Source organism: Elgaria multicarinata, chromosome 1 (assembly GCF_023053635.1).
Source record: "Elgaria multicarinata webbii isolate HBS135686 ecotype San Diego chromosome 1, rElgMul1.1.pri, whole genome shotgun sequence".
NCBI lineage: Eukaryota > Metazoa > Chordata > Lepidosauria > Squamata > Anguidae > Elgaria > Elgaria multicarinata.
Genome location: NC_086171.1, coordinates 196,551,231 through 196,568,287, shown reverse-complemented (window position 1 = coordinate 196,568,287; position 17,057 = coordinate 196,551,231). Strand labels below are relative to the sequence as shown.

At 43.1% G+C, this 17,057-nt stretch overlaps 1 protein-coding gene across 1 annotated transcript in view; it reads left to right on the top strand.

Moving 5' to 3' along the window:
• NFATC2 (nuclear factor of activated T cells 2) overlaps positions 1-16,784 on the top strand; it is a 168,814-nt gene extending 152,030 nt beyond the window's left edge. The window contains exon 10 of the mRNA XM_063146354.1: positions 16,536-16,784. Coding sequence (XP_063002424.1) covers positions 16,536-16,591 — 56 coding nt within the window. The 3' untranslated portion in view covers positions 16,592-16,784. The remainder of the gene's footprint in view (positions 1-16,535) is intronic.
• Positions 16,785-17,057: the final 273 nt, after the last annotated feature.

The window sequence follows — 17,057 nt, the reverse complement described above, 5'->3', positions numbered from 1 at the left end:
AATGTTATGCACATTGGTTTCCTCTTTTTTGATGATGCATTTTCTCTTTTGGGGGCAATGCATAATTGGCCATCCTTGTTCCGTTGTTGAAGCATTCTTAAGATTAAATTGTTTCTCCTAATGTTCAACTGAAACCTACCCAAGCCCATTTGATTTAGTTGTGACCTCTGCAGCAATATAGAATAAGTCTGCCCTCTTCCATGTAACAGACCTTCAGGTATTTGAAGAATGCTATCACCTCCCCTTTCAGTCTTCTCTTCTCCAAGCTAAACACACCCAGTTCCATCAATTTTTTCTCATGTGATTTCTTTTCCACACACCCTGACCATCTTCACTGCCCTCCTCTGAACCTGTTCTAGTTTGTCTTTGTGCTCCTTAGGAGTGCAGTCCCCCAGAACTGGATGCAGTATTCCAGGTGAGAACCAAGTCATTTCAATGAGAGCTACTGGAATTCTCATTCTTCAGGGTTCAATGTGCTCCAGAAGGCAATTTCAGAGCGGGGTGCTGATGCATGGTCTTCAGTGTTGATGCACGTTGAGCCTGCCAATTCACAAATGACAGGTGCTGAGCTATAGTTTCAACTTTGGATAGCCCATTGCAAGATAATTATTATTTTTCTAGTATATCTAACAAAAAGAACAAACATTGAAGACTAATTGAAGAGTAAATGAATACAGCAGAAAAGGGAAATCTTCAATACTATTGTTAAGCCCATGTTGCCATAGGTGCTAGTAGTCTTGCTGCTTTCCCACTTTTTTGCCCCCTCAGTTCCCTCACCACAGAGGCACTCATGAATAATGCAAATGTGGCTCATGCACAATCCCCCTCTGAAATTTGCATGTCCCCTCCCCCTCTCTCCTGCACCCTGATTAGCCAGCTTCGTCCCCTTCTCTCTCTTGCCACTGGTGACAGCAGCCTAACCCAGTGGTTCCCAATTAGCTAAGTACTGCGGACCCCTTGTTTTTCAAATGCCAAGCCATGGACCCCGTCCTTTTGAAAAAATTGTTATCCCTATGGTAGTTACCTATGCGAAGCATTTTTGGGGAGAAAATAAGGGGTAGCCCCTAATAAGCAAAGGATTTTAGGTTTACTAAAAACAGACCATAAAATTTGTGATATTTGTGACATTACCACGCAAAAATGACAATAATTTAGTTAGGAATATAAAGACGAATTTAATTTTACTAACGTCTAGAACAAATTATGACATGTCTGGCAGCTACTAAACCTAAATGTGATGGGAGAAATCATGCCTCTTTTTGTCCCAAACAATCCCTTCCACACCCGGTTCAATATTTCCTACTTTTAATCTGAAATCTGGATCAACATCGAGCTGATTTCTGTGCTTGTTCTTCATATAACAAAATGTCCAAAATGTTTGTTCACAAAGTATGTGGAACAAAAGAGAACTAGATGTTTCAAAGCTTTTTCACCTAACTTCTTATAATCAGGAAAAACCTTCACCCAGAATTGGTCCAGTCTATGTTCTTTGAAAAATGATTTCAATGAACCATCACAAGTAATGTCAGCAAGTGCATCTTGCTCTTCCGCAGACAGAGTTGTTAGTTGTACATCACCACATTTAAAAGGATTCCTTCTCCATGAGTTTTCAGGATTAGGTGCAGGGAAATAATCTCTGAAGCTAGTCACTAAATCACGCAGGTGCTCAGTGATGTTATATTTTACTTCTGGTAGGAATTCATCGTCAGTGGACTCCAGAAATGAATGGTGAATATGTGAATGGTGCCACGGACCCCCTGGGGTCCGCGGACCACCAATTGGGAACCACTCGCCTAACCATTTGGCTGTGCCTGGGACCTGACTTCGTACCCCTTTGATTGGCCAAGCAGGGCTGCCTGTCATCCTGGTGGTGGAGGGGCTGCCCTGCCTGCTTGGCGCAGAGGACATTGCTATTGAAACTTAACCTTTGAACTTTTTTGAAGTTTCAAAATGTTCTACACATCTACACTGCTCAAGCTTCAGTTTAAGACAAAAATGAGCAAAATCGGTCAGGTAGATCAAGAGTAAAAAGCCTTACACTACCACATAGTAAGATATAATAGTGGGCAGGGGAAAAGACTTGGTCACTGGTGTGAGCAGTGGGATGTTATAAACATGTCCCCATTTCTGGCTGTGAATTCCTGTGGTGTTCCTCGGAGGTCGTTGCCTGCTTAAGCATGTGAACCAGCCCATACAATGTCTGCATGGGGCTGCTCTGCTTGAGTGGTGCTAGAGTCTGATGATGTAATTTGTTAAAATGAGCTGAGGTTGTGCCTTAGGGCACGAGTTTAAGCTACATGAACTTCAGGCTCCTTTTAGCCCTCTGATTCCAGAGCTGAAATCCGACGCACAAATTACCTAGGGGTAAGCCCAGTTGAAGTCGGTGGGACTTACTTCCAAGTAAACAGTAACAGGATTACATGGTAACTTGGTTTTCTCTTTGTGCGTGCTCACCACCTGCTGCTTGATCTTACTATTTGCATTTATTTTACAGTAATACACCCCTGCTATGAGGTCTGCAGAGAATTAAGCAGTCTGCATGCCCACAGTCCCTTCCTTCACTGATTAACTGTGTGAAAGTCCTCTGGCCATCTGAAGTGTAATGACTTTTCAACTAATCACTTACAGGCTCAGGTGTGACATTAATGATTGACAGGGCTGTTGCCATTTGTGTATCCAATTAGAATGGGGCATTGAAAATCAGAAAAAGAGCCCACCTGCTCAGGATGTGTGAGTAGTAAGGGGAAGGCATTGTGCTATGAGCAAGCATCTCTGTGTCTACTTGAGTTCCAATTGCACAGGAACCTTTGAAGAATGGACTGTAGCACAATGGTAGAGAACATGTTTTGCATGAACAAGGTCCCAAGTTCAGTTGCTGCAGTTAAAAGGATCAGGTTGCCAGTGATTTGAAAGACCTCTGTCTGTTTTCTTGGGGAGTTGCTACGGTAGACAATATTGGGCTACAATGGACAAGCAGTCTAACCTAAAGATGGGACAAATATCCTTTCGCCTGCCAGCCAGCCACTTTTGCAGGATCATTCATCCTCGCAAATGTGCATTGGAGAATTTTAGGGTCAAGTGAATCCTAAGAATTCAGAGGCGGGGCTGGGGAGAGGGTCTTTTAAAAATGAGATGGACAAAAGTATTTTTTTCTTTCAAAAGAAATACAGACCTGCCCATTTGTATTTAAAGGTAAGACATACACCCTCCCAAACCAAAATCTAAGACTTTTCTTCTCCCCAAAGATTCAGGGGCTTCCCCCCCCCAAATTTTTTTACAAGACTTGCTGAGTCACATACTTTGGCCTAGCGTTCCCTAATCTGTGCCCTCCAGATGCTTTGGCCTTCTGCTTCCATCAACCCCAGCCAGGCTGTCCAATGTTCAGGGATCCTGCCCCACATTGCATGCAGTCCTCAGAGCCAAAAAGGTATCTCACCTGTGTTTTAAAGGAACAGGTACCAGTTCTGGGCAATGATCAGGCAACCCCTATTTAAAAGCAGTGTGTGCATTTACAGACTGAAAGAAGATGTCTAGAATTGCGAACTTTCTCTCTCTCAGGTGATAAGACATAGAAATGAATATTCAGAGCAAAAAAATATATCTATTTTTTTAATAGTTTTTAGATTTGTGCCACTTGCAGCATGGTTAAGTTTTGGCCAGGGGTAATAAACCTCCTGGAGCTAATATCATCCTTCTTGGAACCCACCAGGGGCGCACCTCTGCCCACACAGCCAAATTTGTCACCAAAATTCAGCACCAAGCTGTCAGGGACAGGAAATAAATCTGCAATTTGCCACTGGAATTTGGTGGCGTGGCCCTATTTAGTTTTGTCTGAAAGCTAAATAGGCCCCTTTTGCCACTGCTGCAAATTCAGCAGCAACAGTGGGGCCTTCACTGAAAGGCTATGTGTGGTGGCAGGGTGTGTGATAAGTAGTAAAATGATCTTGAAGCAGAACAATTATGTACAGTGAGTGAGGATAGAGTATCTGTATAAGATTTAATGGTGGTTAAGTTGTGATTCAAGGGAGTACCTGCCTATGAGCATTAAAAGTTTCAAACGTTTATCAGTGGAAATAGGAGAAATGCTTCATTTAAAAGAGAGACAGAGAGGGAGGCCGTAGGTAGACCTAAGGTTTATCCCAGGATCATCCCAGGTTCATCCCTGCCTGAGCGCTGGATGCCCTGTGTGGCCCTTAGATGAACAGGTTTGACCCTAGGACAATCCTGGGATAAATCCTAGCTATGGCCGGAGAGAGAGAGAGAGATGAGGGTGCAGATATGCGTGGGATAGCTGCCATCTGCCCAAGAAAGAAGCTCTGGTCCTTAATGTCAGTGTCTGTGGAAATATGCAGCAGTTACTCACTGGTGAGGGAAAGTCACTTCGGATATGTGACACGTATGTCATACTAGATGAGAGCAAATGCTGAGGCCAGCTATTAAGCTAAGGCTCCAGTCCTCAAGGCACAGTGTGGTTTGTAAAAAATCAGTTGTTTTGCAGATCAGGCATTTGTAGATTACACATTCACATGAAATGTAGTTCATAAAGTCAATTGCCTAGTAATTTTTCACCTATAAGTGAAATCATTTTTTTTATTATTATTTTTAATCATGCGCAATTTAGTCTAATGGGAAAACTACATTGTATTATTATCTTCGGAGTAAAAGCCATACCTACTGTTTACCACCTATTAACACTGAGCCTGTATGTTCCCATGGAATTTTCAAACTGGTTACACAGAATATCTTGAACATGGACACCCAGGAAAGATCCTTTAAGTGTACTCTCTGCTGTCTCAGGCAGTTTGTGTGAATGCTGGTTGGTTAATCCAGGCATGTATAGGGAAGTAATTCATGTTTTAGCATTTGATGTGAAACAGACACCAAGCATTGTAACATTTGACCTTACAGGAAGGTCAAAAGTTACACTTCTTTCTCAAAAATGGTTTTGCAAATCTTTTTCAGAGCTGATAGATACACACCTTAGCTGGATACAAAACATTATATGAAACAGAATGACTGTGCTTTTTTGACCCAAGCAATCAAAGTCCAAGGTAATTGACATTTTCCTGACTTTTGTCTAGCTGCAGCTTTTCTTAAGCTTTCTTGATTTAGTTGGGTTTCTTCTGTAAATGTCATTTTGGTTTTTGCTCAGTTGAAAGGCTAATTGCAGAAATCTCTAATATTTGGTGGGTAGGGAAGATGCACTTGGTGGGCGGGGGGGGGGGGGCAGGGATTTGAGGGTCGCATGCGGTGTTTAAAATCCCTGAAATTTACCAATAGTAGTAGCTGCCCTTATTTTAATCGTTAGGATCTGGATTTTGCATGGAACATCAAGCACATTTCAAAAACCGGAATATATTCCCCATGCCCACTCCACCTCCAGAATCACTTTGCTATTGGCTCTCTTCTCTGCATTGACTTCTTTAATGCATGGGCTGAACTCATTTTGTCTACAAAAGTCCACTTGATTTCTGTGCTTAGACAGGGCTTCTTATCTGCAATCTTGCAGCATAGTGCAGAAGAGGAGAATGTAGATTATAAAGCAGATGAGATCTTTCTTTTGCCAGGAACTAGGTGTTTGATCCAGATGCTGCTATATTAGCCCAGCTTCCCACCCCCCACCCCAGTGCGCAACAAATGGAGACACCCTTGTTAGTTAGTATTACTCCCATTTTACACAGGTGCAAATGATGGCCCTGGAGCAGGGCCCTTCTTATGCTGCTCTGGTAACATCCCAGAAACTTGGGGCCATATTGGTATGGGAAGGAGCCATGGTGTTACTTCAGGCAGGGCAACATGTGCCCGAAGCAACAAAGCGCAAGGAGGTAAACATTGCTCAAAACATCAGGGGGAAAGTAGGAGGGCCCTTAATAAAATCCACAAACCCCACTCATAACTCACCTCCAAGTTTAGCCAAATTATGCTGCTATAGCCTTCTCAAAACAGCTGCTAAGAGGGATGCTATAAAAGGTAAGAGAGGTCCCACTACAATTTGAGCACTGGTGGTATATTATTGAGGGAGGGAAAAGGATCACCTGCACACCGCTTTTGATATAGGAATGATATAAAACACACACACACACACGAACAGGGCAGACACATGGCTAAACTGTGTAGTTGCTATCATCATATCTAGTTTGACTCTCAGGGCCAGAACGGACATTACTTCAGAAGTGTCTAGCAGCATCGGCTGTCTCCCCTTTTTACTCTAGAGCAGGCACAGGGGGCTCTGATCTCAATTAGGAACCTAACATTTGTGGGAGACGTTGGGGGCTTTTAACAACTGGATTGGGCCACCTGTGCCAACTCTACAGTAAAAATACAACAACAACAACCCCCCCAAAAAAACCAAAAAACAAAGAACATAGCTGCTAGACACACATTAAAGTAATTCTATTTTGGTCTGCAGTTCTCTGGTTTACAAGGGAACTATGGTTTGCACTAACCCTGGTTTGCTTCAGTGTGCATGACATATGAAACCATAATTAACACCTGCAACGGAAGGGGGAAATTGCTCTGCAGTGGGGTGTGGGTAATGCTCATTTCCAAAGTTGGCTCTGAGTTTGCAAACAATCTTGAAGCCATGTTTTAAGTGTCTGCTTTTACCAAATTTGGCACAGAGAGAAGGAACAAGCCAACATGATTGAATGCCTGGTGTAGTGGTATGCAGTGCCTTTCAGTGGATACCAGTTGCTGGGGGAGGGGAAGCCACTGCAAGGAGGCCCTATTATTGCCTTCAGGCTCTGCTTGTTGGCTTCCCAGAGTTATCTGGTTGGTCATTGTGGGAAACGGGATTGTGGACTAAATAGACATTTTGTGTGATCCAGCTGGTCTCATCTTATTGTTCAGCATCAACCATGGGAAGGGGACAAATTAATCTGCCAATTAAATCTATGCAGCAGTGTCTAGATCAACCTTCCCCAACTTGATGTCATCCAGATGTGTTGGACTACAAGTCCCATGGTGGGGGATTATGGCAGTTGCAATCCCACATATCTGGGGGGTGCAAGATTGGGAAAATCTAGACCCAATTTACACAACCATGACTTATGAGTGCATCTGTGCAGCACTCAGTGTATGCTGAAGATGTTGCAGGACAACTTCAGGACATGCTCAGTAGTCACAATTCTAGCTGCATTTATTTTTTTCCATTGGAACAGTACTGACAATGGCTGGAACTTACCAAACATGGGTTGGGTTGCTAGTTTGGCACATGTCAAAGCAAATGTGCCACTGCTGAAAGGCATGGTGAATGTTGAAAGGGATTAATGATGCCATGCGCACATCATACTGGTTGGGCTGTGTGCATATGCTTCTATTCAAGGATACAGGCTGTTCTTGGGTGCACACCCTCTTTCAAAAACTGTTGCCTACAACAGTATAACCTTATGTATACAGCACTCCCCTTTATCTAAACCTCTGATTATCTTAATCTTTTGGATGTCTTCCCAGCCATTTGGCTAAATGAGGGCACATTTTTATTAGATATTTACAAGAATCAAAGCACAGTATTCAGGCCTCAGGAATTTTTGGACGCTTCACCACCATCCCCACTCCCCTTTCCCCTCCATTGCAAAGACAGTGTGAGTCATAATAAGCTCTAGATATCTGCTGTGCAATCATCAAAAGTACATAAAAATATGAGCGGATTGGAAAAAGTGAATATGGAACAGTTGTTTACTCTTTCATATGATACCAAGACCCAGGCGGGGGAGGGGGGAGAAGAGAGATTATGATATGAACGTGCCAACAGGTTTAAAACCAATATGCTTTCTCTTACACACACGCACGTGCGCGCACACACACACACAAAACGCTTATTTGTCTTGCAGGATGCTTTCAAAATTTGCTCAAAAAGGGACTAGGTGAAGATAGGGCTATTGATGATTCATTCAAGGTGTATATGAAACTTGTACTACACAGCACACTCCAATACAGCAGAAAGCTGAAGGAAACACTACATTGAAGACGGTTAGCCCATAAAAGAATATTTAGTTAATTTAACATCCGACATTTTTTTTTACCAGTTTAAGCACATCACCATGTTACCAAAACCCCAGTAGAGTTGCTATATTTGAAATATTGAAAGAAATGTAAAATAAATTAGTGTTTAATAAACTTCCACTCGTTGACACAAGTAAATGCTGTATTTAATATTTGCTTTTGCTTTTCCTACAAAAAGAAATTAAAAAATGTAACATGTACTTAATTGGCTGCTCCATCAAGTAAAATTTGTTGTGGATTAAAATTGCCCCCTACCACTTAATCAACCAAACTTGAGTTGATTAATCTATTAAAACTGATTTCAACTTTCAGGCTGAGTTACTTATTATTATTATTATTATTATTATTATTATTATTATTATTATTATTATTTCAAAGGACTCATATGGCATAGATCAGCCCATTGCCAACACTGACTTCTGAATTGATGCCAGCTCCGTGATTCCAATCACACAGCATTCACATCAGGATGTAATATGGGCCCTCAGCTTAGTAACACACCAGTGTGCAGCCTATTAGTCTGTCACACCCTGGCATGCTGTTGCAGTTCAACCACCCGTAAAATACATTCATGCACACAGGTTTAAATAACTGTGCTGCCAATCATATGCTGAAGCTTAGGATGTGCTTAAACCCCGAAGCCCAGCTGTTTAGGTGTCAGGTCTTGGTCAGCTCTGGGGAAATTAGCCTAGAGAAATGACAAAACTATTGCTTTACAATGGTTCTCTACAGCTTTAGGTGTTTGCATCCAATCAGCCAAAGTCTACAAAGCTCCTTGTCAAAGTTTCAGCACAAGTCCATGTTGCCATTTTAATGGTCCAATCAGCACTAGGGATGATCTGTTTGGGGCTGTGACCGGTCACGGATGACCACTGAAGACATTGGCTCAATTAATTCTGCACATTACAGTTAATAGATGTGTTGTTTCTTGATTAATTGAGTAATTGCTGTTGCAAAGAGAAGTGCTAAGAAACAATCATGAGTGTACCTATCCTGGATCTGCCAAAAGTCCTGTGACATCCCGTGACACAGGTTAAGGCAACTTCAGGCTGCAATCCTAAACAGGCTTACTAGGACATAAATCCCACTGAATTTGGACTTACTTCCAGATAACCTGAGGATTGTGCTGGAAAACACTGGTGCTTTGTAGGTAACTTCACACTATTGTCAGGATGCACAGTACAGGATCATTCATAGCTTGTGCTCATCCTGCAAAAGTAAGTTTCCCCCATTCACTTCAAACGTGGGGGCAGCTCTGCACACACAGAGGTGTGGGCATGCATCCAGCTGGGATAATCCCTGTGTGTTCATAGTGCCTCTACATTCACAACATGGGATAATCCCTGTGTGTTCATAGGACCTCTACATTCACAAGGAATTTGTGCATGAAATGGGGTGTCCGCATGTGTGCAACTGCGCATAATTACAGTTCATGGGATGTAATGTCCCCTTATGAAAAAAAAAAACATCATTATACGGAGAAAGCTACCATGTGAGCTAGGCTAGAACCCTCCCTGAAATCTAGATTTCTATTTTGGGGCTGGGGTGTGTGTTTAGAGCAGCATTCAATTGGATGAATTTTACAGCCCAGACAGCTTACCACCTCAATGAGGTCTTAGTTTTGCATAGTTATGTGCAGAACTGCATCTTCTGGAGACAGCCCAGAGAAAATTAGGTGTGACTACAACCCATTGAAATGGATGGAATTTGATTCCCATTAATTTCCGTAGAAAGAGGGAGCACTACTCTAGCCTTGTGTTTAACAATTTCCCTGATCGCCATAAGTGACTAGGAATTGTATACAGGTGAGTGCACGGAATTCCATGCAGGCGATTAACAGGCTATTGGAGGAGGGAGGGATCTTCTACCTATTCCTCCATAACCAGCAGAGAAACCAAGCAGGCTGGTAAAAGAGGGTCAAAGCATTCCTTTTAAATGTTTCTACGGTGGCCAGAGGAGCTGGAGGAGGGTGCTTCTCTTCCTCTGAAGCCAGCATGGAAATACATGCAACTAGCCACTTAGCAGGCTAGTAAACATTTTAGGCTAATACCTTTTGTGGGCTTATTGATAAGGCTGCACTACTTTGAACTGCGCTTTATCTTATTCTCAAAAGCACTTGCCTCAGTAAGTTTGATAATTTAATTATTATTTTTAATACTGTAGGGGTTTTCTTTATTTAGATTTAAAAAGGTAATTCTACCCAGCCATTTCTCCCCCCGCCCCACCGCACCGCACCCCACTTTTTTTTAACTTTTATTTTTGGCTTGTCACTGTGCATTCTAACAGAAAAAAAATGTCGCATCTCCAAACAGGTTGATTTTATTAAATAAAAGGAAATGTCCCTACAATGCAGGGTTTTTTCCTCTCTGTGTATGTGAACAAATGTGTTGATAAATAAACCAGCCTGCAGCTTCGTCCTTCTTGTTTACTGGAAGGAAATGACCCTCCACTCCCTCATTAGGGTTGGTGCCCACCTCTTTTTACCTAACTGCTATTTTTAGCGCTCAAGAGACTGAAAAATTTCCATTGAAGATCTGCTCTTCTCATTTCCTGGGTAGAGAAAACAGGAAGCCTTTTTTAAAAGTTTCAGCCTTCAGTTTTCTCACGAAACTAGATCAATTTCACCTCCCACTGGCTGCTCCCTTACACTGCAGTGCTCTAAGAAGACAGCAGATTTGGTAGCAAAATGTGCTGTCTTGAGGCCACTGTCTTTTTAAAGACACAGGAAAGCCCAAACCTCAAGACGCAAGAAAGCCTCAAACGCCCAGATCTAAAGAGTTGCAGCCTGATTCCATGCATACCAAGCAAGTCCTGAATTCAGCAGGGCTGTAAAGTGCACTTTGGGTTGTAATCTTAATCAAATACAGTACATTGGTCATGTTTGCAGCACAATCCTACTACACTCAGAGATCTGACAGAAATCTCCATCAGACAAGTATTTTATTGCACGCTCATTACTGGGCACTCCCAGATTTTCACAGGTCCCTCTCATTACATAGTCTGCCTCCCACGTGCCTCCCGCCCCATCTTGCCTTCTTTGCATCATAAAAAAACACCCCAGTAAGCCCGACTTAAAATAAAGACGGAAGTTGCTGCTATCTCCTGCTGTGTGCAGGAGACACAGAGAGATCAAAATAGCCCACTGAATGGGCCATGTGCACATTGTTTACTTCCTCTTTCAAAAAAGAAAATAATGAGAGACAAACACGTGGGCAGAGAACCAACGGTAAGCAAACATGATTTTCCCCTATGTGATTTATTATTTTATTTTATTTATTACATTTCTATACCGCCCAATAGCTGGAGCTCTCTGGATGTCACAAAAATTAAAAACATTCAAAGTATAAAACAACAGTATAAAACCATAATATAAAATACAATATAAAAGCTCAACCAGATAAAAACAGCAGCAATGCAAAATTACAAATTTAAAACACTGAGTTAAAATTTATTTATAGACTTTTAAAATGCTGGGAGAATAAAAAGGTCTTCACCTGGCATCTAAAAGCATATAATGTAGGTGCCAAGCGAACCTCCTTAGGGAGCTCATTTCACAGCCGGGGTGCCACAGCAGAGAAGGCCCTCCTCCTGGTAGCCACCTGCCTCACTTCCTTTGGCAGGGGATCGCAGAGAAGGACCCCTGAAGATGACCTTAGGGTCTGGGCAGGTACATACGGGAGGAGGCGTTCCTTCAGATAGCCAGGCCCCAAGCCGTTTAGGGCTTTAAATGTTCAATGGGAACAAGGGCAGATAGCACTAAAGCTTCAAACACATCTGTTCACGCATGTTTATGGCGCAGGGGTGGGCAAGTTGTGTCCCACCAGATGTTTTGGCTTACAACTCCCCTCACCCATTACCATTAGTTATGCTGACTAAGGCCACAGCTAGACCTAAGGTTTATCCCTGGATCATCCAGGGGTCAAACCTGTTCATCTAGGTGACACACAGGGGAACCAGTGCTCAGGCAGGGGCGAACCCTGGATGATCCCAGGATAAACTTTTGGTCTAGCTGTGGCCTAAGGCTGATGGGAGTTTGGAGAGGCATGAGTTGCCCATCCCTGTTATAGCCAAAACACCTGGAAGACCAACAAAGACCTATCTTTGTTGTCCACTTTGGAGTACATGGATCTTTTCATTGAAATTTTACCAGTTTCTCCGCACACATTTCCAGTGGTGGAATGTACAGCATGGTCCTTGATTTGGTAGTTTTTAACCTTTTTTCTTCTTTTTTTTTGGGGGGGGGGTTTAGGAACCTCTGTTAACATGTCATGATACTCTATGGAACCCCTCCCACGTTCCACATTTTTTTAAAAAAAATAACAACAGTAGAGTAAAAGCTGATAATACGTAAATTATTTAACAATTACAAAACTGGAAAGGCCAGTGTGTGTACTAATTAATAGTAATAACTTCCAATATAATTAAATAGCATTGAACAATTGGAAACGTAAGAACTCTAATCAATGTCAATTTCAGAGTTCATTACAGTGAGAAACCTGAGCTTGGTGAAGTGCCTGAGGCCCCTTAAAAATGTTTTAAGAAAACCTTGGGAAATGCTGGGGTAGTCTTCTTTCTCTCCCTGTCTAGCCGCTAGCCTTCCTATCTCTTCCCCCACACCACAGCAGCTTCTCAAATTCCTAAATGTGCCCATGGGTCCAAAATGGTTGGGGATCCCTTGCCCTCGGGAATGTTCACAGAACCCTGATTGAAAAATGCTGATGTAGATCATCCTTCCCCAACTTGGTGCCCTCCAGATGTGCTGGACTGCAACTCCCATAATTCCCTTATGGCCATTCTGGCTAGGAATTATGGGAGCTGAAGTCCAATACATCTGGAGGGCGCCAAGTTGGGGAAAGGCTGCTTTAGACAGAAACTTGAAAACGCCCTCAAGGCCTGCTTACACATTGGCTGCATTCAGATGTAACACTAAGCCAGCATTGTTGAGAATGCTGGCTTATTGTTCACAAGCAGCAGGCTTGCACACACTACCAAGACCGCTCCACCTTTGGCTCCTCCTAGCAGCAGGAGCAGCTAACTAACCAGAAACTAATGAAGTACCCCTAATTAACCAGACTCTGAAGTCAGGGTTTGAAGTTGTTTCCCCATTCTTTCTCTTTTCTCTGCTAAAACTAATGTCAGGTGTGGGTGGTGGTTGGGGGACTGGATAAAAGGCTACACACAAAGGAGGGCGATTTAACCCTTTCCCAGTGCCTTTCTCATTGAAAATCCCTACCCCCAAGTTGCTGTTAGCTTCTATTTCCCCCCCTTTTTCTAAATTCTCCTCTTTTTTATTAGTTGTATTCTTGTTCTGATTTTTGTGGTGGTGGTCAATGGTTTGGACTTTTATGTGTGTTGTGACTGCTGTGAGCTTACTGGAGAATGTGCATAAACACCAGTGATTATGCACATTCACACAAAGACCTGGGGAATATGCACTAGGTGACACCAGTGGAAGGGGATATTTCACATTGCCCACTTATTTTGAGAAATCACCAATGGATTCCAGAGAATGTGAATTGATCAGAGGGTTTTTTTCTCCCTCCACTACCTGGGTAGTATGCGTAGTCCCCCACAAAAATACAAAATTGAGCAGCTAATGCTCACGCGATCTGACTGACAATATCCACTTGTGCATATTCACTAACATCCTTTGGAGACTCTGTATGTAGACCAGGCAATGTGGAAAAGCCAGTTTGTGTCGGGAATAAAATAAAGCGCTCTGCAGTACTTCCTACTTCAGTTCTGTTGCTTCCTTCTGAAGTTTGAAAGGAAACTGCTAGTACCAAATTTGTCAGCAGCATTTTGAAAATGCTAGCTGTGATGGATTATTTACAACAAAATTGTGAAAGTTTCTGGTATTTTTATACTGATAGACTCGTTTCATGTCAGGGAAAAACACGCAAGCATTGGTCAGACTGCATTTGTTATGCAACAGTTAGAAAACGTCCAGGTTTTGGTAATGGCCTCAGAATTCAGCATTCTGAAAATCCACCAGGCATTTTTTCTTTCTTTTTAAAGCTCTTAAGGCTGACCAGTCTATCCGGTTTAAAGATAAAGAACCGTAAGGGAGGGAGCAAGAGCACTGAAGTTACCTGTCAGACAGATAGCACCTGGACAGCAGACTGTGGTAACCTAAGGGCTGTCTAGATATGCTCAAAGCCCCGCGGTGGCTGCAAATCTGCACTGTGTCAGTTATATGATGCAGCCACAGATTCACAGGCACTGCAGTGCTTTTCTGCGAAGTTGCACAGTAAAAAAAGTCAAGGACTTATCCAACTTTTTTGGTGGGGGCAAGGTCACCCTGTCTGTTCCACCATCTGACCTCACTCCATGGCTGTGGTGGTCCTGGCAGATGGCAACTGGTGATTGGTCACTGGAAGCCAGGAAGAGGGTGGGGGCAGGTCCAGTACTTGGATGATCGCTGGAAACCCTGCACTCCCTCCTTGGTGTGGGGATTACTCAATGCCACCCCAGGTAAGTGAAACCATGGGCTTAGGGGGAATGAGGCACTGTGAAGACAGCCCCCTAGTGACAGGCTCAATTCAGACAACACATTAGTCAATGCAGTGGGAAATGGTTAAGTTTTTAGGGTGACTCCCCACACAACATGTTCTAATTCCACCGCTCTGTGACTGTCAGCTACCATGGAGTTGAGTAAAATCCATCGTGACATTTGATTGACAGTTCCTCCACCCTCTCTCCTCCTCCAGTCCTCCTGATGGTATCCCATCAGCCATTGCTGCAAAAAAACAAACCTGGTGGCTCTCCTAGAGTGACACTCTTCCCAAGGAACTCTGTAGCCAGTGGGAAGAGTCAACACAATGCAAGGGAAAACTCCACGGAACCCTACACGCAAAACACAACACAATGGTTGTGTAGAAACACTCCTCTGCACAGCATGGTTGTTCTGCGTTGAGTGATTTCCAAAGGAACCTCCACCATTGCGTGGAGTTTTCCCTCCAGACAACACAATTCTCAATGGTGGTGTAAAAACTCCATAGAGGAGTTCTAAAACCACCATCGAGGAACGTGTTGTCTGAATTGAGCCACAGTGTTCTCCACTATGGTGAGATGTATTGTATCCCTATTTATTGCTAAATATGCATTTATACATTGGTACCTGCAAATGTTGTGCAAATATGTACCCCCTTTTGTCCTCTTTGGTGATGTGTAAGTGGACATTCTAGTGAGCAATCAATGACTGGTGCAGTCTCTGAAGGGAACCTAGCAGGATTTTCAGTGGTCATTGGAGAGGGAGGGATCAGTGCTGTGTATAGTATATACAGGCACAGATTTCACCTGTTCTTGGCTTAGAGTTTAGGTTAAAATGTGCTAGGAATGCAGTAATGTGCTGCAAATCATTAATGTATGCGATTAACATCTCTCAGGTAGGACTTTCCTGCAAAGAATGGCTACTGCTAGTGGATCAGAGTAAGCTAGTGGATCAGAGTAAGCTTGCATCCCAATCATATCCAGCATTCATGGAGAACTTTGGGTGCTCAGTCTTGGCAATTGATGGTTGTTGTTTTTCAGTTAATGGTCATGTCATGTTTTGTGATGCAGGATTACACCAGCGCAAGGGCAATCCTTGATCGCATCGACTTGAGACGTTTCAAACCCCTTCCACAAATTCACATGAGCCACAATCCGTTGGAACGTTCTCCTGCGCCAGGCCCATGGGAATTAATGGGAGCTGCACAGTAATGCAGATGGGTTGCACTTTATGGGCCAGATGTGCCTGCCTCTGATTCTGCCAGGCTTCGTGCAGCAGCTGCCTTTGCGCAGAAGTGCATGTACTGCATCTTGTCCCACCACATCCTCTATGGTTTGGGGCCAATTATAGTTAGTGAATATGTTAACACTAACCATAGTTGGTCCAAAACCTGAAAGAGCAAGAGAATGCCCTTGCATGAATAGCACATGCTTGCATGCAAGGCCCTTGTTAACAACTAACAGCACACTGCCTGACACAGGGATGGGCAAGTTGTGTCCATCTAGATGTTTTGGCCTACAGCTCCCATCGTCTCTCGCCACTGGCTCTACTGGCTAGGAGTTGTAGGCCAAAACATCTGGAGGGACACAATTTGCCCACCTTTGCCCTAGCACCTAAAGTAAGTCTAGGTAATCAAATAGTACTACTCCTGCACTGAGCTTTTCTTTATATAAGATGCTGAAACAATGCATTATTACATCACGCTATTTGTTTTTATACCTCCTTTTTTCCAAGGAGCTCAGGAAAAACTGTGCGCAGTTCTCATCCCTCCCCTCTATACACACACACACACACACACACACACTGCTGAAAGGCATTGACTGAACCAGGGCCACCCAGTGAGCTTCACAGCTGTACTTCATGGCCTAGATTTGAACCCAGGTCTGTGTAGTCCTTGTCCAACCCTCTAACCACTACACCCCACTGGCTCTCTGAATTGCCTTTAACAGCAAACCACACTCAAGATATCATTTTGGGTTCCCTTTAATCCCCTGCTTTTCCTTCCTCCCTTTAATCTCCTTCCTCTTTTCCTCCACAGTTAACGAAATTATCAGGAAAGAGTTTTCTGGACTCCCAGCCAGAAGTCAGACATAGAAGAAGAGATTTGTGAGACGACTTTTACTGAATGCTTCCGTACCTGACCTCTTAGATTCTTCTTCTGCCCTATCAGCCTCCTGCTTCCTTAACTGATCATCTCAAGGCACCGGTTCAACACCAGGAACAATGCACTGGCACCAAACTGACAGCTTTTACTAAGCAACTCGGCACCTCTCACTATAAACATCAAAAAGAACACTCTTCCTTTTGTTTAAAGATCATGTTGTTCTCATGTAGCAATGTGTGTTCCTGAGACAACTTATTAATAATGACTACCGATACACATGGAGGAGGAGGAGGAGAAGGAGGCATCAATCCAGAAACCTGTGCTGAAATAAAGTAGGGTTATATGTGTGCTGTGAATGCTGGATGAATTGCAAAGTAGAAAATAATGAGTTAGGTTTCTAGAATAATCAGATTCCCCCACCCCATTGCTAAGATAATACACAAGCAGACAAGATAA